The 26,488-nt window shown below is 28.5% G+C and overlaps 3 protein-coding genes across 4 annotated transcripts; 1 reads left to right on the top strand and 2 right to left on the bottom strand.

The window, feature by feature from the left end:
• Positions 1-4,078: 4,078 nt before the first annotated feature.
• On the bottom strand, positions 4,079-7,517 carry LOC114192618 (serine carboxypeptidase-like 45). The gene is made up of 10 exons (XM_028082397.2): positions 7,068-7,517; positions 6,833-6,934; positions 6,631-6,726; positions 6,377-6,469; positions 6,227-6,297; positions 5,838-6,128; positions 5,555-5,679; positions 4,810-4,902; positions 4,424-4,541; positions 4,079-4,330 (listed from the first exon to the last, which is right to left on the bottom strand). Exons 1-10 carry the CDS (start codon positions 7,315-7,317, stop codon positions 4,172-4,174), a joined length of 1,398 nt encoding a protein of 465 aa, XP_027938198.2. The 5' UTR covers positions 7,318-7,517; the 3' UTR covers positions 4,079-4,171.
• Positions 7,518-16,317: 8,800 nt separating this feature from the next.
• Positions 16,318-17,292, top strand: LOC114192714 (protein RADIALIS-like 3). Its single transcript, XM_028082506.2, has 2 exons — positions 16,318-16,745; positions 17,010-17,292. Exons 1-2 carry the CDS (start codon positions 16,489-16,491, stop codon positions 17,032-17,034), a joined length of 282 nt encoding a protein of 93 aa, XP_027938307.1. The 5' UTR covers positions 16,318-16,488; the 3' UTR covers positions 17,035-17,292.
• Positions 17,293-17,774: 482 nt separating this feature from the next.
• Positions 17,775-25,908, bottom strand: LOC114190032 (amino acid transporter AVT1C-like). Of its 2 annotated transcripts, none has more exons than XM_028078782.2 (13): positions 25,754-25,908; positions 25,060-25,257; positions 23,517-23,815; positions 21,978-22,192; positions 21,848-21,871; positions 21,194-21,374; positions 20,708-20,933; positions 19,869-20,004; positions 19,707-19,726; positions 18,793-18,938; positions 18,631-18,674; positions 18,481-18,543; positions 17,775-18,167 (listed from the first exon to the last, which is right to left on the bottom strand). In XM_028078782.2, the coding sequence occupies exons 2-13, from the start codon at positions 25,230-25,232 to the stop codon at positions 18,069-18,071; spliced, it is 1,626 nt and encodes a 541-aa protein (XP_027934583.1). In that variant the 5' UTR covers positions 25,233-25,257; positions 25,754-25,908; the 3' UTR covers positions 17,775-18,068. The 2 variants fall into 2 exon arrangements, with proteins under 2 accessions (XP_027934583.1, XP_027934582.1); XM_028078781.2 differs by lacking the exon at positions 25,754-25,908 and adding an exon at positions 25,406-25,552.
• Between the last annotated feature and the right edge of the window lie 580 nt (positions 25,909-26,488).

The following is a 26,488-nucleotide window of genomic DNA, read 5'->3' as shown; positions in this document are numbered from 1 at the left end:
ATTTGATGTGGTTTTTTCCGGATCACGTTCTATTGAATTGTTAAATTCATTATATGTAACTTTGATAACTTTAGAGATTTGTTTTATATTGTCTTAAATTCTTGGTTCTTATTAAATTTCTCAAGCTTAGTTAACGTAAATGCATTTCTTTTTTATCTTCATCACAAACCTTTCTCTTTGAAAAAAAGGAATCAATTTTTTTACTTTTTATCATAATCTTTCTAATATAAATTTATCACCCCTTACCTATTTAGAAAAAATAAAATTTATATTCACAAATCACAATTATCACAATGCAAAACATAACAAAACTCATACTACTTTAATTAAATAAGCAATACTGTATAAATTCAAAACTTAAAAAAAAATACCATAGGTAGCGAAAAACACAAAATCCCTAAATTTCATAATTAAGGATTATAATAATTTAGAAAAAATTATAATTAGGGTTCATACCAATTTCATAAAAGAATCCCTAAAATCATAATTAGGGGTTATATTAATTTGGGATAAACTTAATTTGGAAGAAACATCCTAAAAAGAATCATAAACTAACATACATAAATCATAATAAGATACTAACATTGATTTGTGATAGATCATGCAAGAATGTATACATGAATCTCGATCTATGTGTTTCCAACCTCTATTTCCCAACCTTTGTATTTATCTCTCTTCACAGACTTTCATGATAATTTACATGATGGAAAGATCTTATAGTAAGAAAAAAACCCTAATCTCTTTTATAAATTAATGTCTCTATTAAAATTTTTTATTTTATCTTTTATTATAATTTTCCATAATATAATTTTAATATAAATAATATATAATATAATTTTAAAAAATATATAAATATATATAAAAAAAATTAAAAAAAAAAATGGGGGAGCCGTGACTCCCCCTGTCACATCCTAGTTTCGCCAGTGGGTATGGGATAGCGAAACCCGTCTCCTTCCCGTCCCGTTGTCATCCCTAGTGTCAAGTCCCTGGTATGACACGTGACAATGTTAGTGTCACGTGACAGAATAGTGTCACGTGTTAGTATCATTGTCAAATTTTATTGTCTTGATCTCAATTTAGTCCTCATATATGTCTTCTTGATTCAATTTAGTCCTCACTTTTATGTCTTTGATTCAATTTTGTCCCAAATTTTTTAATCCATTTTTTTATAAGATTAAAACTAAAGTATAAATATTGTTTACAAAATTAAGTATTGATATTTATATTAAAATTTAGTGATTAAAGAAATGATTAACAAAATATGGGTTAATAATATATAATATGAAATATGTAAAAAGTCATTTTTAATAAAAAATATTAATATAACATTCATACAAATAATAAATTTGTTCTCGAATTGGAGAAAGACAATATTGTTTTTTTTTTATAAAAAAAGTAATAATTAACAAAATATGAGTTAATATCATACAATAACGTAATATGTTAAAAGTTCATTTTTAATAAAAAATATTCATATTAAATTCATACAAATAATAAATTTGGTTTCAAATTGGAGAGAGAGAGTATTATTCTATTTTGAAAAAAAAGTAATAATTAACAAAAACATTAGTTAATAATATACAATAATGTAATATTTTAAAAAGTTTTTTTTAACAAATATTAATATAATATTTATACAAATAATAAATTTGGTCTAGAATCAGAGAGAGAGAGGCAATATTGCTCTATTTTGAATAAAAAATTGGGTGACATTGTTCTATTAGTATAACATTTTTTTACCACTAAATTTTAATATAAATATAAATTCTTAATTTTTAAAAAGTATTTATACTTAATTATTTTTAATCTTAAAAAAATGAATTAAAAAATATGTTTCAATTATTAAATAAATGGAATAAAATTGAATCAAAGACACAAAAGTGAAGACTAAATTGAATCAAGAAAACATATATGAAAATTATATTAAAATAAAGATAATCACATTTGATGATGACACTGATACATGACATTATCCTAAAACTAATTAATAGGTATGATCATATAAGTAGAGTTTGAAGGTCATAACATCAATTATCGACTTAAAGCTAATTAGAAACTCCACGTGAGTTTAGCACCAAGTACATCAATTCTCAAATACACTAAGTCTTTCAAAATTTATCATATTGACATTAATTTTATAAGATTTAGTTAAAGGTTCATTCTGTGCGGAGTAAATATAAATATGAAAAATGATAGTATTACTTTATTACTTTAGTTTGGTTAAAAAATAAAAAGAAAAACAATCTATTTAAATTCTAATTATAAAAACTGTCAAATTTATTAATTTTTTTTTGTCAAAATATAATTTTCCTATAAATACATGATCTCCTTATTTTAGAGAAAAACTTCACGCACGTGAAAGATTTATCTTTTAACTTAGTTGTTAAGAGGAGAAACTACTATTATTTCATGAAAGACTTTTAGCACTTTCATGTATTTATGTGCAATGATGATAATATATCAGAAGAGTTCTTTCCTCTTTTTAATTCTTATTACTTTCATGATAGTGGTTTCCTTTCAACAAAATCATAAGGCCTGTCCAAATTTTACTTTATTTATAAGTTGATTATATCACACAAAAATAAATTTAAAGTTTTTTTTTTCAATATTTTTGTGATATATTTTAAACTAATTAACGCATCACATATTTTAGACATTAATTTTGACACGTATCTAGAAAGATGTTTACCGAACCAAGTTTATTTTAATTTTCTTCTCTTACATTTATTTTCCTTGAATTGATAGGAATTTTATTTATTTTGTCTACAAATTGGATTTAAGACAATGTTTGAATCCGAGACTTGGAAAGAAACAATAAAGTTAAATAAACTCACACTTCCCTATACAATTCACTTTATTATACGCATGTGTATAATTTTTTTCTAATTCAAAGTTGACCGTAAGAAAATATGAAAACACTAAAATCAATTTCACTATATGAATATCATTTACTTTGTCGATTAATTAATGGTGATTATGTTTTGTTTGCATTATTCTTAAAAAGAATGAGACAATAAAAAAATTTAAAGTAAAGAAAATAAAGTTTTTAGATAAATTAAAATTTAATCATAGAAAAAACAAAACAAACCATGACTAATGGTATAGGGATCATACTTCTCGCATCACCTTCTTTCTTACATAATCAATTAAGGTCAACTTCTTAATGTAACTCCTTAATTTCAGCCTGAAATTTATTTTTCATAATTTCTTGACGCACTTTTATAAATTTTTGTATTTTTTAATTGTCTAACCAGGAATGATTTTGTATAAAGTTAGATAAAATTGATTTTGTATATTTTGTTTTTATCAATATTTAGAAGTCGACACAAGCACGAATTCAATGGTACGGGTAGTAGTTTTCTCATATATTACACGTTGGATAAATATTCGTCTTGTACTTATATCTATGTTTGTCGGATATCTATTATGTGGGTACTCACATAATTTTTGAATATCCATGGATATCCACATATATCTATGGATATTTAAAAAAAAATAAAAATAAATATTTAACAATATATTTTAATCGTAAATTTAAATAAAATACAATACATAATATTCATACATTTCAAACAAAATCCAAATAACCCATTTAAACAGTGTTGAATGAAAGTTTACAAAGAAATGATTTTTTTTAAACTAATTGATAAAAAAATAACTCATTCAAAATCAACATGTTAATAATTTAATTATGTTTTTTTAATTTTTTTTAATTTAAATTACAGTATAGCAGGTACGAGTATCCACATGTAGGTATATTGTGATACCCGTACCTGCCCCGTCAACATGCAGGTATAAAAAATACCCACGCGAGTATCCATTTATAATATTTATTTCCTACCTGTTGCGAGTTTTATCCGCGGATATTTGCAGGTACGTATTTTTTTTACATCCTTATACAAAAGTATATAGATAAAGTCTTGATTTGATTACTCTATTTTGTACTAGGCTTGGTTTTGTTGCATGTGTTTTCTGCCTTTCACTTGTTTGAGGAATGGCGTGAACGAAATTAGTTGAGAGAAATCCATGCAACATTCACTCCAAAAGGAAACAATTATGCAGAAAGATAGAAGGAATGTTGACAACAATTGAAAGATGATCCATTGAGAATAATGAGTTTATGTGAGGGTTTTGGAAACTTTTCTTATTGAGCTAAGAACACCTCTGTTATTCATATTTGAAAGAATGGTTGTGGAAGTGGTTTTCCTTCCAAAAATGCTTTGAGTAGCACCAGTGATCTCTCTGGCTGGGAAAATGGAGCTTCATGAGCAGCTCCTCTTACAGTGGCAAATGATAAGATGTCTCCATATACTTGTGTCCAACCAGCCACCTGAAAATTATCAGAAAAGGTTTGATTGAGTTCAATCACAGAACTAAAATGCAGTGAAAATTTTCAGGGTCTTCATGCATTAAAAGTCTTAACCTGTCTTCCCTCAAACCAGGTTCTGTATGACACTGTTGTGTTAAGTCCAAAGTTCTTGGCCAATCCATTTACCAGTGATCTTGTACCAATTAATGGGATCACTGAATCTTGATCTCCACTGCAGTAAGAGAAGAAATTGTTTTGCTTTACTTAAAAGAATATTGGCATAAATAACTGTGACAGGAATGTGGTGCATAGACATAATAAAGTGAACATCTGATTTCATGTTAGATTAACTCAAACACATATTCATCATCTGCAACCAAATTCAAGTTACTTTGATAACTTACATGCTTCACATATGAAATGTGAGTTCGAAAATACAAATACTGAACCAAACATGTACTAAAATTTCAGTAATAGAAAGAAACCAAAAACTCATTTACCTGTATACCAGAACCCTGATACCAGACTTAGCAAGTGCACCTAGAATAGAAATAGTTGGAATCTCTAGATTCTGCATGTCATATTTAAGAATACTGTGACAGGAAAAAATATTAGTAGCTATCCAAAAGTCTCAGAAAAGGAGAACATTTTTTGTATTGTATTAACAAGCACCCTGATCTTGAAAGTTTGGTGCTAGATGAAATAGGGTAGAGCTTATGTTTTGTCCCTCTCTTTTTCATTACACTATTTTTAGTGAAACTAGAATTCTCTAACCTTTGGAACTTGAGATCAAACATTAAAGGGGAAAATTGTGATGGGTTTTTCAAGGGAGGATTTACAGAAGAAATAACCTATATAAGAAATTAACATTAATTCCGATCCAAATCCTTAAGATAATTGATTAATCGATCTTTTCTTCTATAAGATGTTCAACTTTCTCATTTTTACGCAATGTTGTAGTCATATCTCCTTTACTTGGGCATCTATCCTTTCTAACATTCTCAATCTTTTGCTAGTTTTCTCTTTAAAAGTAGAATCTATATGTTATATATGATCCTATCCTAATCAAACACTCCATGAATGACTTTTGGACTGTGTTTGAGATTTCACGTCAAACTATAGATATAACCAAATTATAATATATAAGTAGGTATAAATCTTATCTGGTTTTATAAAGTTGAGTTAAGCTTAAAACTAAAAGGTTGTAACTTATTGTTTTGCCATCTTTTAGGCAACAAAACTTACTCGCTGCAAACTGACCATGAACTGATCCCTACCAGCTTAGCGTGAAGAGCTTCTTGCACGTCTTTCCTATTCAAATAAGCAGTAGTTTCATCTTCCACACAAACATCTATCTTTGCTCCCTCTTGCTGCATAAGAGATCAAAGCATGCAAAACAAATAAGCAGGAAAACATATTATGACATGTTTGGACAAGTATAGAAAATTAAACTCTCGAGTAAAACTTGTCAAATAGGTTCTTGAAGAAAAACCAATTAAGATAGACACAAAATGGATGAAACATGTACCAGTTGAGTCATTTGATTCAGCACATAAGCCTGTTGATCTACTGATGAAAGACACACATCAAGTGTAACATCATATGTATCAATGTATCTACTAACTTCTGTTGACACCAGCCTATTTACCCCTGAACAAATGGGGGTAAGTGTCCCACTTTGATGTTGTCTCCTAATTTGGGAATAGTTGCATACTTTGGTGAAGATTTCGTAAGTTGAATCTGATATTAGGCCATGGGACCAGAAAAACTCAGCTCTAGAGTTGAAATCCGTGTTAAATTCCAGAAGAGGATTCCCTATCTGCATGTGTAGAATATGAGAAACAAGTGGTGCTGTTCAAGTTAACAAAAAATTGCTTCTTATGTATCAATCATTAAAAATATCTCCTGTGTACTCACTGCTATTCCCTTGAGATTGAACTTGGTTTTGGTTTTAACAATGAGTTGTGCAAGTTGGGGTGCATAGTGACCTGAAAACTAGTGTGCATCATCTCACAGAAACAACACAAAATGAAACATTATTCATTGACCACAGACATATGTTACTACCTGCATAGCTTTCTCCTGTGATAAAGAAATCATTGTTTTTGAACTCTGGGAACTTAGTGAACCAACGCTGCAGGAAAACAAGATTGTCCCTTGCTGTAAGGAAGTAGAACCACACATCAGATTCTGAGAAATGTGACATCATAGTTTGTTCCACATCAATTCAGTTCAAAACTTGTTAGCAGCTAAACCTTGACTCATTTAGTACTATTCACATGCTACTTTTACAAAATGCAATGGAAGAAGAGAAGAAGAACCTGTCATTTCATCATTCACATAGTCATAGAAAGAATAGTTAGCAGAGTAGGAGAAACCAACACCAGCTGGTGATTCCAAGTACAGAACATTTGCCTCTGCAACAAGGACAAACTCAAATCAATAAACAATCTTGATTAAACCTAAAAGGTCATTATCATATTCCAATAAAAAGTACAAGATTTGCCGAGTTTTTTGGATTACCTTTGTTCCAGCTAAATTCATTTTTCAAAAGTCCATTTTCACTTGGTTTGAAAGGGCCATGCTCAACAAAAGCTCCAGCTCCAACAGAAGAACAACCAGGCCCTTCAAAACCCAAAAAGCATCTTAATTGCTTCTTCCACTGAATCTAAAGGGTTTGGTTAAGATTCCAAAACCAAAATCAAGAACAAAAAAAAAAAAGAAATTTTGTCATTTACACTACAGCATATACCAATACCTCCATTTAACCATAGAACTAATGGCTTTGAAGCTGGTTCCACTTCTGCTTCAACAAAGTAGTAAAACAAAGCTCTCTTCTGCTTCTCATCCACTGTAATGTAACCTGCATATTGCTGGAATTTGACTGGTGGCTGCCCTGGCAAAGTGCTTATCTTATCAGCTTGTGAACCTGAGTTCACTCCCACAACACCTTGTGCTATAACAAATAACAGTGATGCTGCAAGCATAACAAATGACTGAGACATCATAGTAAGATCTGAGAAGGTGTTGTTGGTTTGAGGATGCTTGTGTCTGTGTTTGTGTGTGTATGTTCTTTGAAGGTTGAAGGCAGAGTAAGGAATATAGTAAGGGTCTATGTGAAAATGATTATTATAGTACTGTGGTATGTGTTAGTGTGCATGTTGGGTCCATGACTCTGAAACCAGTTTTGGTGGTGACCCCAATGTCTTGAATCTTGGAGCTTCATTATTAGTACAATTTTGCTCATTCAAAGTTAAATTGATGGTTAAAATAATTGTTTTTAAAGGATAACAAATATCTGAAAATCTGGTCATGCTTACTTTGTTCTGATCATGATTAGTATTTTCACTTTTGAGTTGTGTTTAGAATTGAATACTAAAAAAGTATGAACATCTGCATCATGTTTATTGATAAAAAAAACAAAAAAAAAAAAGCATGAGATTGTTTGGTTGGAGTTCACACTTGCAGCAATTTGAAAAGTGTGTCATAGCTGACTAATCAACTAAGTCACGGGGCATTATTGCAGATGGATAGAGAAAGATGATAGCAATAAGACAACAATGGTTGGTGATGAAGCAATCACTTTCCTCTTCTTCAAGTCTTCCACTTTTGTCTATATTTATTCGTGTAAAAAAAATTAAGAGTTATAGGTTATCAAAGTTTTTAACAAAGTTTCCTATTCAGATAAAAAAAACATTATTTTATTATTTTATTTTGATTAAAAAATAAAAATTTAATCTGTTTTAATTCTTAGAAACTTTGTTAAATTTGTCAAAAGTTTTTTTTAAGAGATAATTTTCCAAAAATTAATACTAATTTATGTTTGTGACTTATCATTTATCCCATAAAGGGTGAAGTAGTTTTTATTTTATGGTACACTTTTGTATGTTTAACCGTGCATACTTACCGACTTTTTCTGTATGTTTTTTATTTTTTTTTATAAAATAGTATAATTGTTATTTTATTTTTCTAAATAAATTTTAAAAGTATATATTTAACTATTACAATTATATATTATATATATGTATTATAGAAATAAAAAGTTTAATCATGTAAAAATAGTGTAATGAATTGAAATTAATTTCTGTCATATTAATTTTATAATGTGATTTTTCTATTCTTTCTCTTTTACTTTTAATTTATGCATACCGACTAAATTATGATATTAGATATTTCTATATTTTTTAACACGTTTTCAATATCTTATAAATTTGAACAATTTTTATTAAAAAATTATTTTATTGAAATATTTAAAACATTTTATACTTTTATTTAAATATCTTGTTATTTGATTTCATTGACAGTACAATGACTTGATTGTTACGTTAGGCTTCCTTCCTATTTCTAATATATTTTAAAATATCAAAATGTATTCTAAAGACACTGGAAAAAATAATACTAAATTCTTTTTTTTTTTTTACTCTAGTCTCCTTCAACTTATCCGTCAACTCATTCTTATAAAAAGAGAAAGAAAAATCAAACTGATATTGTGAATTTGAGGAAATTGAAGAAAGAAATTCCACCAGTAAATTAAAAATGAAAGGATAAAAATAGTCATATTATTTCATAACAACAAAATCAAACAGTAAAATATTTACAAAAAAGATAAATAAAAAGATTTTAAATATTCAATAGAACACAAATTCAAAATAGAAATTAAATTGAAAATATAAAATATATGAGATACTTAAAACTTAATTCAACTTACTCTTTGTTATATAAATAAATCTTCGACCAAATACTTAACCCTACTTAATACACTGACTTAATTATTTTTGTCTTATTATTTATTTCACTTAATCTTTTCAATAAAATATGTAATTACATCTAATTCTTTTTGAAATATTTCCATAACAATCTGGAAATCACATTAACAAAGAGTAAAAGGACCATATTCAAAAATATAGGGTGCAGGAAGAAAAGGCCACAAAAAGCCCAATAAAAACCCAATGGCGTTTTATATATTCCAACCAAAATGTTCTATTCTCACCTCTTAACTTAAACACACTTATCTTTAATTTAAATATATGATTAAATACTTAGAGTTTAACCATAATAACTTTTGTTATCATTTTTAAATTAAATTTATACACTTATTTCACAAGTCTTTACAAAACCTGTGATATGCATGAATTCATTTAAATTACCCATTTTTAAATTTACATTTATTATTTAAATATTTATTTTTATATACAGTTTCTAAAATATTTGGTAACATGTTGACAATAGATATATTTAAATTAAGGGAATGATTTTTATATTTTTTATTCAATATATCTTACAACAATTTAAGCATATTAGGCTATGATGCACAAATACGATATGTGTATCATATACGACATGTATCTGATACGTCGATACCTTTATTTTCAAAATAATAGGATACCATACGTGATAGATACATGATATATGAATATTGGAAGTTTTACAATAATTCTTACAAATATAATAAATATATGATTGTTAATGTGTGAATCAAAATTTTCTAATTAGAGACCAATTATTATGGTAGCCAAAATTTGGTAGATAATGTTAGTGAAAAATTTAAAAACCAATTTATAATTGAAACTATTTTAATTATCAATTTAGAGACCAATTATAATTTTTTGAAAGTATTTTAGTTATCAAATTTGTCACTATACAGTGACTAATTATTTTTTGTCACTAAAATTGGTTACTATTCAAAAATTTTATTGTAGTGTACTACGACTTTATAAATATATACTTTATTGATAATTATCGTTAAAGTATCCTAAAGTATCGAATACGATATGTGTCAGACACGGATACGTGACCAAAGTTGAAATATCGGTGCATCATAGATATTAGGATATATTATAATTTTTCCTTTCATAAAATAATTAATAGTGATATAATATTTATACGAAACATATAAATGAAAAAGTTATAACAATTGTAACTCTAGATTTGATTATTATTTTTTGTTTATATAGATGAGTTTTGTGTGGTGGTGAAAACTAGGATCACAAATTGTAAGATTTCTTTGTTCTTGCTGTCCCCAATATATTTTATTCTTTAGACCAAACAATCCAACAATCCAACTTTTCAATTGGACAATAATTCCTTTAAATTTTAAAACAAAAAATGTAAATACATAATTACTCTTAAATTTAAGAAAGATAAAAAAAAAGCTAAATCACAATGGATTTGATTTAATGAAGTAAAAACTTACATATTATCTCAATAAAATTAAAAAGTATAAAAATTTGTATCTCATCTTTATTTCCAAACCCAAATATATTTACACTGGCATTCTTAGCTCAACACATATTTATTAAATAATACTTTACAGAATATAAAAATAGAAAAGTTGTGTTGGTAGAAATATTGCATGAAATCTATTTTATAGAGGTAAAATTTGTATTTATTTATATATGATAAAATTTTCTTTGTCTTTGATTAATCTCAAATCTCCAAAATACTTTTTTTAATGTTAAAATATATACACTTAGACTAAATATTTATGAATGATCGAATAACAAATGATATTATAAACTTATATAAAATAATATTTGTATTTATTTGTGTATTATAAATTTGTCTATGGGAGAAATTTTTAACTCATCTATTTTTTTAAAAAAAGAAAAGTTAGATATGACATTCATATCCAATTTCTGAGTATTCTTGGAGTAAGCTCTTAGCATGAATATAAATTTATTTGGCATATACTTGAATCCAATTACTTCTGAATTGGTATAAAGGACAGCAGAGAAAAGAATCTTGCAGCAAGACAATGGTGGAGGAATCTAAATGTTACTTTTCACAGAGATTAAGATTCTGGTCTACTTATATAGGTGATGATGAGGCAAATAATCGACCATCACTTCTTATTTTCTCACAAAGATTCCTTGAATCATGTAACTATCAACCAATCATCATGCCCAACCCCATTACCCTACATTGCGCCTCCTATCATGGACCAAACCTAACAATTTCTAAAACTAAAATCCTTTCAAATCTTCTCAACTTGAACTTGTTATACTATAAGAAAATATATTATTAAAAACTAATTATAGTCACAAAAAATTATTAATCAAGTGAATAATTTAAATATTAATAAACAAAATAAAAAATTATTAGTTACCAAAATTGTCACAATTATGAATAAAAAATTATAATTGATCTCTAAAATTTAACTACCAGATTTTGACTACCAAAGAAATTAGTTTATAAATTGGTTACTAAACATTAGTTATCAAAGGAATTAATTTTTAAATTAGTATCTAATTAATTAGTAACCAATTTAACAACTAATTATAATTTTTTATTCATAATAATGACTATTTTAGTAACCAATAATTTTTTATTTTGTAAATTGATATCTAAATTGATCACTATAGTGACTAATAATCTTTTGTGACTAAAATTGGTTATTAGTTAAGAGTTTTCTTGTAGTGTTATAACAACCTAAAAAACCATTCATAAGAAATCAAGCTTAGATCACCTAATAATGTGACCATTTTAGTTGAATCACCATTTTGAATTTAAGTTGTTAAAAACAATATATATATATATATATATATATATATATATATATATATATATATAGACGGTCCTAAGTTTCACATTGACTAGATATAAAAGTAAATTAGAATATATAAGACAATTTGTTGTTTGTTGGATATATTGTTCCATCCACTATTGAACCATCCATATGTATATATCTCGGCGTGATGGGATGTATTGAAATTACATGTTAGTTTTGTAGAAATTGAGTTAGGCTTAAAGTTCACTCCTTGACATAGAGTATCTCATAGCATATAGTTGTTTGAAGAATAGAACTTGTAAAAGATTTGGGGTAAAAAATGTTCTCTGGTTTTAAGAAAAGCAACCTACATGATGTCAATTCTTGGAGCATCACGAAGATTTCATGGATGAATAAAGTGAATGTAAATTCCAATTATTGGTAGAGAAACAATAATAGTATATATAGGTTGGGGGCACTCTATTATCAAGTTGTAACCTATAGCCCTAGTATCATTTATATTCACCTCACAAATATAATACCTTTCTATGTGTTACATTTATATCAAAAATTTTACACACGAATGATTGCACATTTTTCCATTTATGCAAAGAAATATATGCTTTCTAGATATATTTATATTTAAAGTTTATGTATTATTATGATCTTGACGCAAAGTCAATTGAAAGATTAGGTAAAAGGTCCCAAAATTGAAAATTGATAATTAATATTAAAGTGCCTATCATTTTCCATAATCTAATGAGAATTGTAGCATGAAAAGAAAATAAGAAGAATCTTTGTACGGAGAAAAGAGGGCATCTAGAGAATGTTGGAGATTGTGGAGGACAAAGTACAAGATCTGCACCTAAGAAACGTTGTTATGAGGAAGATATTGTTGTTGCATGTTGTAATAAATGACACATTTGGTTCTCAATTGGTCCAGCTTCTACCCATTGAAGATCCTGCAAGAATGAGAATAAAATAAAGTTAGGTCTCACAGCTACTTGATCATAGGGGGCAACCTCACTAATAGATTATATATACCCTTTTTTTTTCATAGGATTTTACATTGTTTTACAAACATTCAAAAGGTATAGTTGTGAAAAATAAAAAAACATAATTTCAATCAATTGTTTAGAAAGTTGGTTTGAGAATATCTTTTAAACTGACTTTTGATAAGCGTGATATTAATTTATTTTTCATGTTTATCAAAAGATTTAGAATTTAAACATTTTCTTTCAAAGATAGAAGTAACTATATTTTTGATCAATTTTTGTAAATGAGTGGAAGATTGAAGATAAGAGGAACATTTTGGTCCAATGAGAAAAATTTCATGCTCGGATAGTGAGTTCTAAACTTAATGAGTAAAGAAAGTGTTCTCTAACAAAAAGCAAATTTTCATCCACGAAGATATTGGACTCATCCAACAATAAGCTATAATTGTGAATTGTTTAGAAGCCAATTTATGAATGAAAAAAAGGAGTTTTGGAGAGAAAAATCGAACCAAAGATAGAGAAAGCCAAGACTTGAGGAAGAGCTCCATAACTACTTCATACTTCAATCACACCACTCTTTCTTGTTATTTTTTGTGTTTTACATATTTAAGAGTAGTTAACTATCTCATTCATTATGGTCGGATGTAATGAATCTTTTATTGATGTAGTTTTGTCTTTAAAATGTAAATCTATATGATGACTTTTGTGTTATTTCTTTGTGCTTAATGTGCATGATTGATTATATATGCTTTTAACTGTATCTACACGTTAGAAAATACTTTAAAACTTAGTTAACAATTGAACAACTAAATTATTATCTCTTAATTGTTATAAATACATTTTCACTATAAATCTTAAATGAAAATAACTAAGAGATTAACATTTTTCAAATATGGTTTAGAACTTACAACTTGTCCCAAGAAATTAGAAGTAGTGAGATTATGGTATGAATGTTGAGTTATTTCATTGAGTTGAATTTATAAAATCTAAACTCGGTGAACTTTTACTCTAATTGAGTAATATAAGTTTAATTCTTAAGATTTGAAATGCTTTGAATTTAAAATTATCACCATTTGTGGAATTTTTATGAATTTGTATTTACATTTTTAATCCAGATTAGTAAAAATACATGTTAACTAAACACATATAAATTCCTTGATAAATGATACTGTTAACCACTTCAATGATATTACATATTAAAGAGTCGGTTCCAATTAAAATCAATTTAAAATGTTTTTTTAATGGATTATAACAAAAATCAATGTCTTTTAAAATTAAAAGAAAATAACTAATTTAAAAAAATTTCTTTTAAAAACGTAGTTTCAATTTTCTTCCTTTGCTTGAAACCTATAGATTCTAATTAGTTTTAGATAAATTTTTAAATAGTATTTTTCAATTGCCTAATAGTAAAAAAGCTACTAGACCAAATCATTAAATTAAGTTAAATAAAAGACATCATCTAATTAAATAACTAATATGAAACAAGGTTCATCAAATTACTATGGGATTATTTTTATGTACAAATGACACATGGAAAGGGAATGAAATAAATTTTTGTTAAATTTTTTACTATCTCGAGATTATAAAACTCTTTCTATATTTAAATTTAGTCTTATTCCTAATTGATTTTAGCTTTCCAATATCACTTATTATTGGATAAAAATAAGGTGCATGTTCTTTCCTTATTACTCTATTTTTCAACTTTACCTTGTTTTGTTTTTTTTCTTTTACACCTTGACCAAGAGTTTTTGACATGGTAATGGACATTGTTTTTTAAATATTTAATAAATTTTAATTAAATAAATATTGAACTAAATCAAATAAATTTATTTTTTTGTTAATTTAAATTAATAATTAAAAAATACATTAATTAAAATATTTATTAAATTTAATTTAAAACAAAAATTTAATTAACCTGATTTTGAAATCCAATTAACATATATTAAATTATATTAAAATTTTAAATTAAACTAGTTAGAGTATTTATTATTTCAATTTAATTTTTATGTTAATTAAAATTAATATTTAAAAAAAATAATGATTAAAATATTTTCTTTCATTTTAATTTAAAACAAAATTTTTACTAAAAATTTTAACCACATTTTGAAATCCCGTTAACATATATTAAATTGTATTAAAATTTTAAATTATATTAAAACTTAAATTATAAACTAATTAAAATATTTAATAAATTTTGTTTATATTTTATTATTACAATTTAAAATAATTAAAATATCTAATATATTAAATTATATCAAAATACTAAATAAAACCACATATATTAGTTTTAATTAAAAAAATTAATGAACAAATTTAAAGACAATAAATTAAAGAAAATTAAAAAAAAAGTAATTAAAAAAAGCAAAAATTAAAAAACACACAAAATAAATAAAATTAACTAAAGACTAACAAAATCATAAATTAATTTAAAAAAGTTGAAAAAAAAAATTATAAATATACCAAATTTTGAAATCCGGTAGACTTAATTATCGAATTACGAATTTGAAAATACTTCTCTAGATTTCGAAATTCAAAAGAAAAGTTAACTGGATTTTGAAATTCAGTGAGTTCCTAAACCGGATTTCGAAATCTAATACTTTTGTAAACCGGATTTCGAAATTAGATTTAGTTTTCAAATTTCAAAATCTATTGGATTACTAGGCCAAATTTCAAAATCCAGTGATTTTTCGAATCGGATTTTGAAATCCGATGTTTTCTTAATCGTAGATAGTATTTTGAAAATGACTTAAAGGTACAACTTCAGTAAATAGGTTGGTAAGCAGTAATTATTGGTTACATTATTAATTTAAAATTTAAAATATAAATTCGGTAGAATTAGAATCACAATAAAATTTGGAGGTGTATAAGAAAACTTGGAGGTGGAGGAAGAAGCCCCATATACAATTACAAGTGAAATTTACATTTACTCATCATTTAATGCTATAGAGTTTGATCATGTCAATTCCTCCACCAATCAATATTAGTTTGAGTAATGTTAAACTTATTTCAGTAGAATGCTCATCTATATTGTAACAACCTATATTGTTTTTTCCAAGTCCTACATAATATTCTTGCTCATTTATTCAACGATACTATTCCATTTTTTATCCCAAGAAAAAACAAAATTCTAATTCCAATATTCTTCTCCAACTTTTAAGTATCAATGGTGGAATGAATGTTGTGATGTGGCATGTTAGGAGAATAATCATAGTAACATACTCATGTGATACATATAGAGTAATTGCAAAATTATCATATAGTTTACTTTGGTGCACACATAAAATAATGTCACAAAAGCTGCAGCTGCAATGTCCTCAACCATAATTCAGAAAGATGGTTTAAACCTTTGAAGATACTTATTCTCTCATTACTCTTCAACTTCTTGGTCCTGCTCTATTCTGTGGTTCCTGATGAAACAAATCACTAAAATTCTGCTTTGTTTTTGGGAAATTTGCAAGAGAAGACAACTTGCACCTTGCATGGTGTCACACCCTCCATTTCTGCTTATAAAAGGAGCATGCATAGTGCTTCCTTTCTACACATATCATCAAGACTCTTCCTAACACTATAGTGTAGAGTTTCTCAACCTTTCTTAACTAGTTCCATCTCTGTGTTGAACTTGAGCACTGCCATATACCAGTAGTTTGAAACCTTAGGAATACTCTAATATATCTAGTTACCTTAAATAACTATCAGAAATGGCATCAAGCTCAATTTCAGCTACAGGATCATGGAGTGCTAAGGACAACAAGGCCTTTGAAAGGGCTCTAGCTGTTTATGACAAGGACACCCCTGACCGATGGAACAATGTTGCCCTTGCTGTTGGAGGGAAAACTCCTGATGAAGTGAAAAGGCACTATGAGCTTCTCCTCAGAGACATTTCTCAGATTGAATCAGGTCAAGTTCCATTCCCAAACTACAAGAAAACTGCTGAGTTTGATGAAGAGGGGAAAAGGTACAACATTTTTCAACATCATTTATGCATATGCACTTAACTTCACAGTATGTATTTGTATTCTCTGAAGCATGCAGCTACTTAAACAAGTGTAATCTTTGATTCTCTTTAAATCCAAGCTCTTCTCTATATTCATGGTTCTCCCAATAAAAAGTTACTGTACCAATAGTTAATCATATATCTATCAACCCTGCAAATATTTCCTTTCTAACTTGCCTTATGAACTCTATTTTTGTGGTTAATTCTTGAAACTGTTACTTGCAGGCTGAAAAACATGGAGCTCCAGTGACCAGACAATAGGAATCAACAACAAATAATTTGAGATTTTCACCATCCACCAAGTTTTCTAGAATTCTTATTGTAGTACCTAGTGGTGTTGCATGCATACTGATATGTAGCACCAATGCCGAGTAGTATTACTGTTATTTCATAAGAATCACATTTCATGATTCCATGTTACTGTCTTGTCATTCAGTTCAATCTGTTTAGAAGAATAAATGAGTCTGTTGTAGTTCCCATCCATAATAAAGTTTCAATTTAATGTTCTTATCATTTGTCAAAGACAAAACGTGTCTGTTATCTAGTCTCAAATAACACAGAAAATAATCAAAATGTTGCATTAATTTACTCTTCTCACCCTTAACCTTCTGATAAAGATTCCTTTGAGTTCAGTTATTCTCCACCAATGTTCATTGATCAGGCCAACCCCATATCACGAATTATTGGTACGTGAGTATAAATAGTCAATGAGTTTTGGTACACTGTTGTTAGAGCAAAACATCTTTTATATTGAATCGCGGTAATCATATAGCTATAGCTAGTAAAAATCATATCATACTCAATATCTAAACTAAAATGGTAGTTAAGAGCTTAATATGTAGATTATCAAATTTCATTACCTGTTTTTTCTTTTTGAGTAATCAAAAGGTACTACATTATTTAGAACTAGATGTTTAAAATTCTTGAAAATTCTTTTTAAAGATAAAATCGTGAAGAGTTTTGAAGTAAACAATATCATAAATGCGACGATTGATTCTAAACTATCTGAGAAGACTTATTTCATAACATTAACACCTGTCTGTGAAAAAATTACAGTCTGAACCAGTATTTGACCAATTGGTTTGAACCTTCCACTATGATTAACTATGCCCATATATCAACATGAGAAAAATTTCCTTTTCGGATGTGGAAACAAACCAGAATAATTAACCACAATTACAACAACACAAATGTGAAATCTTGTACTGAAGAAAAATGACTTAACAGTTGGGATGAGAAATACAAAAAGGATGTCTCATTGTTTAGGATTTATAGTTCAAAACTTTATCCAAACAATTTCTCAATGATCTCATAGAGGGATGAGTATGATCCAAAACAGCTTGATACAGCACCTACAATAATAATTGTAACACAAAGTGCTGCCTGTAGAAATAAGATGGAAAAGTTGAGTCACATTAGAGGTAATCAATAATAATTGTAACACAAACTGATTTCTTGATATATTAATTTTCCATTCAGATTTACTGTACTCTGTGATCTTATAGCAGAACTTTAAATAGAAAAATTACGAAACTCTTAACTGAACAGAACGGGTGAGAAATTATGGCTAAATAAAAAGTTTCGTTTGTGTTCAAGCACTTTGGCTGAGAAAAGCCATTCTCATTAAATAACGAAAACGTGATTATATTTCTGATTTTCATTTAGCATTACTATTATGAAGAGGTAATCATCATACCTGAAAGCTTGAGATTCTGCCACCCCTTATGCTTAGAAAACAAGCAGCAGGAAGAATCAATGACTGCATAAAAGGTCGAACATATTAAAATGAATGTTATGGCTAGTAGTACCTCTTGGAAAGGAAAGAGAAGAATTTGAGGGCACTTACAACAAACATAGTGAGTAAAGATCCAGTTAATGACATTACCAAACCTGCGAGAAAAGTATATGCAGTTCATAGTAAAACATTATCGAACCAGGCAATAGTAAAATAATTTGGCTAATAGTACACGAGATTTTAACAAAAGTATAAGGAAGAATAATAGCTTACCAAAAAAGGGAACTGAAAGACCAACAACCAGTGTAGAAAGTACAAGAGCTGTTCTAATGACCTTGGAATATATGTTGAAGTGGGGATGGGTTGGTGGTATCAACTCCTCTATACACATTGCTACTGGAGATAGACTTAATGCATATGTGGTGCTAATTAAGAAAAACATCTATCTTTATCTTCACAATGTAGGTACATAGATTGAAATAAATTGATTCTATCTAAACTCCTTTTTCAAGATTAAAAGGTAATCAATGAAGAGAAAGAAAGAGAAATAACAAGACATAAAGTGCTACTCTTGGATAGGATGTCCATATGAGTTGCTTGTTCCATTTACATGAATAAAAGTATAGGTTGTTAGAGTGGAAACATTACAATAACAGAGAAAACAAACTCAATCTAGGTAAAAATGTTCCTTAAAATTGTATTGAAATTTCATGAATGGTTGAAGGTGAAGCAAGTTAATGTTCCTTTCTTTTTTAAAACATGTAAGTGATTACTTTGTGGTTCAGTCAATGGCTCTAATCATTCTATTCATATACAGCCACTCAACAAAATGCCACAGATTTGTTTCATTCAAACATCTCCATTATTTGTAAATGAAAAGGAAAAATACAAAAACATACAGGAATTTTATCATATTCATGACTCTTTGGAAAATCAACGTCTGAAAATTGAAAAACATTCTAATACTTGTAGCATTTTTTCTCACCTGGTGTGAAATTAAAGGATTTAGCTAGTGCCAATCAAACAAGTTTGTTGGCTCTTCTAACTATTTGTATTTATGACGCAAATTATCATTGTTGTTTCTCTTATATTTCAATTGGTGTTAAGAACTTATATTAGTTGCTAAGCACACTATTTTGGCAAGCAAGCACAAATGTAGTTATTTATATAGCACATATGAAGGATATTTGGTAAATGGATTGACCACCTGCAAAATAAAATCGCATGATGCAAAGATTAGCAATTCTATCTGACTGATAAAATATCAATAATATGGTGATATATATATATATATATATATATATATATATATAAGCATGGAAGAAGGTCAGAATCTAGAATGAGCATACCGTAGTCCACACAGCTATCTTGGCAGCTACTAAGTGTTGGGGCATGTTAAGAGTGAACTGAGAGTGTACTCCTTCTCCAAATGCTGAGTAACCAACAACAGCTACTGCACAATACAGACTTGTACAAATAGCAAAACTGCATGGAAAAATAATTACTCACTGAATTAATACTTAAACATAAATTCTTCAGAACATTTTTTTTTTCAGTGGCAGGAGGGGTTGTGTTGAAGTTCAAGAAGAATTTAAGATTGGAAACTTCAGAATTTTTTACAGTAAATATTAATTTTCAACAGATAAAAAAGTTTGATAATAAATTAATTCATTAGGTGAGGATGTACCATTAGGTGCAAACATGGTAACTTGTGATGGGCAAAAGATAAAACTCAGTAGAAGCTTTCCTTCAAGCTATTGTACTCTCATGATATATCTGAATATCAAAACTTATATTGTTTTTCTTGTCTCTAGTAACTTCTTTTTGTGTTACTTCTTATTTATCTCTTTGAAAGGTTATATATACTTGTATGTATATATAATTGAGATGCTTTTTATCAGTGAAACACAAGTCAGTATATTTAACCTTCTGCATATTTACTTCTTCTTTCGTGATGTTATTTGTTTAAATGCATATTCAAATTTGCACTAAGCTTGTTTGCATGAAAGTCTGATTTGTTTGCTGATGTGCTAACTTACTTCAATGGATATCAAATAAGCAAATGAAAACATAGTAACATATAGTCCACAGAATTAGAATGTTTAAACATAGTTTCACCTTCAACTTTAGCTTCGAGTTTGCTAAGATAGTGAATAACTAAAATTGTGGAAGTTTTTGATTTGTTTACCATACTAAGAGCACTCCAGGAAATTGATTCCGATTTGCCATGGCAGTGTAGAGATTTGGAAACACAGCATGTCCTGCGTAGCAGTAACCATAGAGACCCATTGCAACAGGAAAAGTTGTAAGATTCAATGTTGTTGTTCCTTGGCTATGATCAATGGAAGCTTTGTCTACCAAGCAAACCCAGATCAAGCATGCAACCACTAGAAATGTTGCAACAACTCCACAAGCTGCAATAACAACATCTTAGAAAGGTTAAACAGGTGCTTCCAAATCTTCTTTTCTAAACATGTCATGTGACAGTTTAAATCATAAGTCCACCAAAACCATTTTCAATGAGAGTACTTAAAATGATTGATTAATGTTTACTTAAGTACTAGAATATGTGTGCTGACATTGTTTATGAAAGAAATTTTGTTGGTTTAAAAATTGGTGGATAACATTTTCTTGTAGAAGAAAAGGAAAGAAAGAGATAGGATAAAGATTGTACCTGAGATGTAACTGAGAATACGTAGATCACGAAGCCAAACAGTAGGAAGAAGAGCCAATGCTGTCAATATTGCAAACAATATGTGTGCATTCACTTCAATTCCACCCAAAGTAATGTGTGCATTTGGAAATAATGTCGATAAGTTGTCACTCTCCACAATTATGTACTCAATGCAACAAGCCTGCATAAAATTAATAAATATGTAATAGATTAAGTTATCATCATCAAAATCTTAATTAGAGAAGGGAAAAAAATCAAATCAAATCAAACCAAAAGTTTTAAATTGCATGTAAAAAAATGCTGCCCTTTTGTTTGGAAATATAAAGGAGAAAGCATCATTAATGTCTTTCCAATTTTGAGAATTTTGTCTAGGACTTGTGATTCAAGTTGGTGAGGTTCATGTTATTCATTTGGTGATGAAAAATTACTGATGGATATATAAGGAAGGATAAGTTTGTCTAACTACAGAGAAGTGATAATGATTCATCTTTTAAATCATTTAAAGGATCCAAATGTAAACACCTATTTCTTTCAGAAATGAAAATGAGAATTTGTCCAAACAAGATTTTCTTTAGCTTTTGTATATTCCATATTCTCTTGACATTAATAACAACTGAGATTTCAAAAGCAGCAAAGAGTGGAGGAAGTACTTACATATAGTTCCATGTACAATATTAACTGCATACAAAAAAAAAAATAGAGTAAAAGCAGTGGCAAGAGATTAGAGACTAATTAATGCTTTGAAATTAAATATTGATGAAGAAAATATTGAACTGAAACTCACAGAAATAATGACACGTCCAGTAGTACCAAAAGCTGCTTGGCCAATGTCAGGGTATGTCTCAAGACCAGGTGAACTATCTAAACAGTAACGCAGAAGCAAACCAGTATAATAGGAAAAAATTGCATACAGTAACAATATAGAAAGACCAACCCATCCACCTTCTTTAACAGCATATGGGGTTGAAAGGATTCCTATTCCACAAAGGGCATTTATGCCTGCAAAATCCAAAACAATTAAACCAACAATCAGAGACTAATTATTTTCAAGAGTGCACATTCTAACAAAGCTATTTTAAAAGCCAAATCTTTTACTTCAACAATTTGTCATCTACAAGCTATATTGAGTATAAGTTCGGTTACATATTGGATCATCTAAGAGAGTAGAAGAGTGAGTTGGTGGGTTATTATTAACGAGTGATTTTTTGTTCAAAATTCTTTTGATGTTTTAGTTTTGTGAACCTTTTACTTGTATACTTCTTCTTTTTTGACTTTTAACACATGGAGGGTTGTAGTTCACAAACAACCTGCTGGTGAGAGATGAATTTTTTTTCGCAGTTCAATATTCTGAACTTTTATGAGAATTGCACTTTCAAAAACTTCAAGAACCTCTTACAGTTAAGTGCCAAATTGAGTAACAATTTCATGATTTTAAATAACAGTTGTAGCTATCATTGTAGCCACCATATCAATGTTTTTGCAGGTGCAATTGAGGAATTAGAGAACATTTATTTACAACAAAAAAATTGTGCCAAAACTGTAATTGTCACTCCAAATTAGAACCTTATAATAGAACTTGTGTCCTCCCTGCAGTAACAGGATTATAATAGAACTCGTGTTCTTATATAGAAGATAAATGACCACAATACCTTAGAAAACATATATGTCAGAAATTGAGACTTTTATGTACTTTAAGATCTTATTTTCTGTTTGCTGTGTCTTGTTAAATTCAATTTAATGATAAACCTTTTTTTGTGGGAAAAGTTGGTTGTATGGTGAGTGATTAGGTGAAAAGGAGTGGTGGTATTTATTTTGTTCAGATTTACTTCTCTCTTGTGTGTATTAATTAGAAGAAACTTTTTGTAATTGCACTCAGAAAATTGAAGTTTGCTATTTTTCTCCCTTCTTCTATTGTACATCTTTACAAAAGGAACTCTGTTTTTTTCTTCTGATTTTACAACTCTTCACAGTTTCTGATTTTTCATAACAACATAATATGCAAAGTAGTACATTATAGTTTTTGTCTCTCAGATCTAGTTTCAGACAAATGCAACATCATGAAACTAACTAATAATATACTCACATATACAAAAGTGTAGTTAAAACAGAACAAACAGATTCTCAAGGTTACTAAGCGTTTGTATGATGGAACTTAAATGAACTTTTATATGAGATAGAAATGAAGATAGAAAGCTTTCAGTATATTATTGTCATTCTTCACTATAATGTTATCATTCTTCACTTAATATAGCTTCACTATAATTGCTTTCGTTTGTGTTCATTTTATATTTTGCATTGAAGAAGCAGTTATCAGTATAGTTACCATTAAGCACAGCTTGTCCAAAAGTGCATTGGCCAGGTATGTGAACTTCATGAGAAACCTTGGAAGCATCTTTCCTAATGGAAGACTTTCTAGATAGCTGTGGAGGAAGCAAGGAATGTCGCAGTTGCTCCTCTTCTTTGGGTTGCAAGAGTGGTTTTTTCTCTGGTTGCGTTATTTCAAGAGTTTGCCTCCTTGTCAAAGATGAAACAAGAAAAGAGCTTCCTAATCTTGACAGGGATGTGGTCCCCAGAAATCCAATATTTGGTGATGGTACACTACCATATAGATCAATGGATTGCCTGAAACATTATTATTTGCATCAAAATAAGCACTTCAACTTGGTGCATTTCAGATTCATCAAGCAAAATGCCAAAATGAGAGGATGAAGAAACAGATATTCAACCAGCAAGGGTGATGGACAAAAAGTATGATTATGTCATCACTTTTTACTACTTCAGAAAGTAAAACGGTCCGCTCCAAACACATTTGTTCAGAACAATGTTTTAAGATGTGTCTTTCATTAGTATCCAAGAGAGCTTTTGTAACCGAATTCATTATTTATGGGTGTCAAGAAAGTGGACTTTAAATTTAATTCTGTTTTTTAAAATTAGTTTATGAGGTGAGATACATGAAATTGTTTATATCTTTTGAATTTGCTTTATCTTTGACGTGAAATTTCTAACACATTTTTCTTTTATGTCGAGACATATATATTTCAAATATAGGACTAGACATTAATGAGTGATCCGATAATAAGTGATATAATAAACCAAACAAACAACAAATTTTAATAAGACATATTCTAAATCATGACTCTAATATTATATTAAAGAGTGAATTTTAAATCTAACTGAGTCCTATAAAATAAATCTGTAAGATGAATTTTCCACCACCTGGATTATAAATTGACATGGCATATCGTAAAGATGATGCGGCATGTTTCTAAAAGACATAAACTCTAAGGTATGTGTGTTTGCACGTTTTCCTAAATTCAACGAGGATTGATATATGGAGAGTCTCATACAGCATACACCGACTTTTTTCAATCTCTGCCCTTTTATAATATTATATTACGTATCGGCAACCAAAAATCAAAACAAGAATAAGTGTTTTCTAGTTTTTTAAAAACACTTGGTAAAGAGAAAATGTTAGGCGAAATTTTTTTTTAAAAAAAGGGTTACACAGCATTCATTTCTCTGTAAATATTCTCTTTTACACAAAAATAGATTAATTTGGCTGATATATATATATATATAGTCCATTACCACAAACATTTTGTGAAACGCATAATCAATGTCAAAAAAACTATAATTGATTATCAAAAACCTGTTGTGAATATGTTTATTTGGATGACAATGGAGTTTTACTATTCTTCTTTTTCTTCTTTTTCCAACCGATGATTAGTCAATTTTCCGTGAAAGAAAAGCCTTATTTTCGCCTTAAGAAATGAATAATAAAAAAAAGTAAAAGTCAAATGAATAGCCAGAAACGCACTCATTCATGACAGATTGAAACACACAATGCACACGGAGGAGAAGCTGACCTGTAACTTTGAGGCCATGCCATATTGTAGTTGCTTGGTTTCCTTGAATGGTTATCAATGGAATAATTCGAATAATCCGATTCGTTTCCATCATTCAAATACTTATGATGTTCATTCTCCACATCTTCATCACTGTCAATGAACATTCCACTATCCAAACCAGAGTTCTTCATCTCCCTTCAATCTTAACTTCACTTTCTGTCATTTTTCCAACCAAAATTAATCAATTTATAGCAAAAAAAACTCATCGACCCAGAATCACAAAACACAAAACAAACAAAACATCGCCCAGAAGATAGCACATGCAGAATTAACCAGATATATTCTCAGGCTTCTGATTCGTTACCTCAGCGTAACTCGCAGCTTTTGAAATCTGGGTCTGTCCCAATTGTTCCAAAACAAAAACTCAAAAATAACATATATACATGGAAAGTTAACGTGGGTAGGACCCTATATGTTAAAATTTCTTAACTTTCCTTATGAAGAAACGTGATCACATGTGACATGGATCCGAGTCAGACACAAATATAGATGCATATATATTATGAGCTAGCTAGGTTTTGTTTTGTGAAGCAGTGTCATTATCGTGCATTCTTATCTGCACATTGTTTGTTTAATGTGAATAAAAACAAACACATAGCGGACCAAATCACGCAAAAGGGTTTTCAGATCAATCAGAAAGAAGGAGCCACACCTTTTGAACGTGTCCTTCTTTTTATCTTCTTCTCCAATGTTGTTGTTGCATTGGATCACTACCTTCTGTGTCTTTCTCTCTCTGATTAATGCAGAAGATTTCGTTCTCTGCACTCTTCAATGTGAACGTTGATTCGCAAAAACTTGCATTGTATGTTAGTTTTTTATACGTCAAAATCTGGTGGAACATGCGAACACAAGAATAATACGCATTATTCCATGGCCATAGCTATGGATAGTGTTTGCGTCTTGCATGTGACATGCACGTGTACAAACTTGTCCCATTGCATGTGACAAAAATTCACCTCAAATAACAAAATCATTATAAATACTTCGATTGATTGATTAATTAATCGGCGTTTATTCTTTTTATAATGAAATTATTAAAAGATTTAAATAAGTTTTTTTTTTCTAAACTAAAATTATGCTTAGTCTCTGTAATTTATGAATTTTATGTAAAATATTTCCTTCGACATATATGTAATGGCTTTTTAGATGAATAATCTATAATATAATTTTCATATATAATATATAGTTTATTGTGAAGAATCTTTTATGTTATTTTCATAAAATCAAAGATGAAATATTTTATAATTTAGTTTAGAAAAGAAACATACTTTTTTTATAATATTTTAGTGAAGAGGAAAAACATATATAACATATTAAAATATAGATAAATAAATGCCTTTTGCAAAACTTTTTTACAACAATATGGTTTCATTTGAAATTATATACT

Source organism: Vigna unguiculata, chromosome 7 (assembly GCF_037176805.1).
Source record: "Vigna unguiculata cultivar grain cowpea cultivar isolate G323 ecotype 2 chromosome 7, ASM3717680v1, whole genome shotgun sequence".
Lineage (NCBI taxonomy): Eukaryota > Viridiplantae > Streptophyta > Magnoliopsida > Fabales > Fabaceae > Vigna > Vigna unguiculata.
The sequence above is the reverse complement of the archived record's forward strand: the minus strand, read 5'-3'. Positions and strand labels throughout refer to the sequence as shown.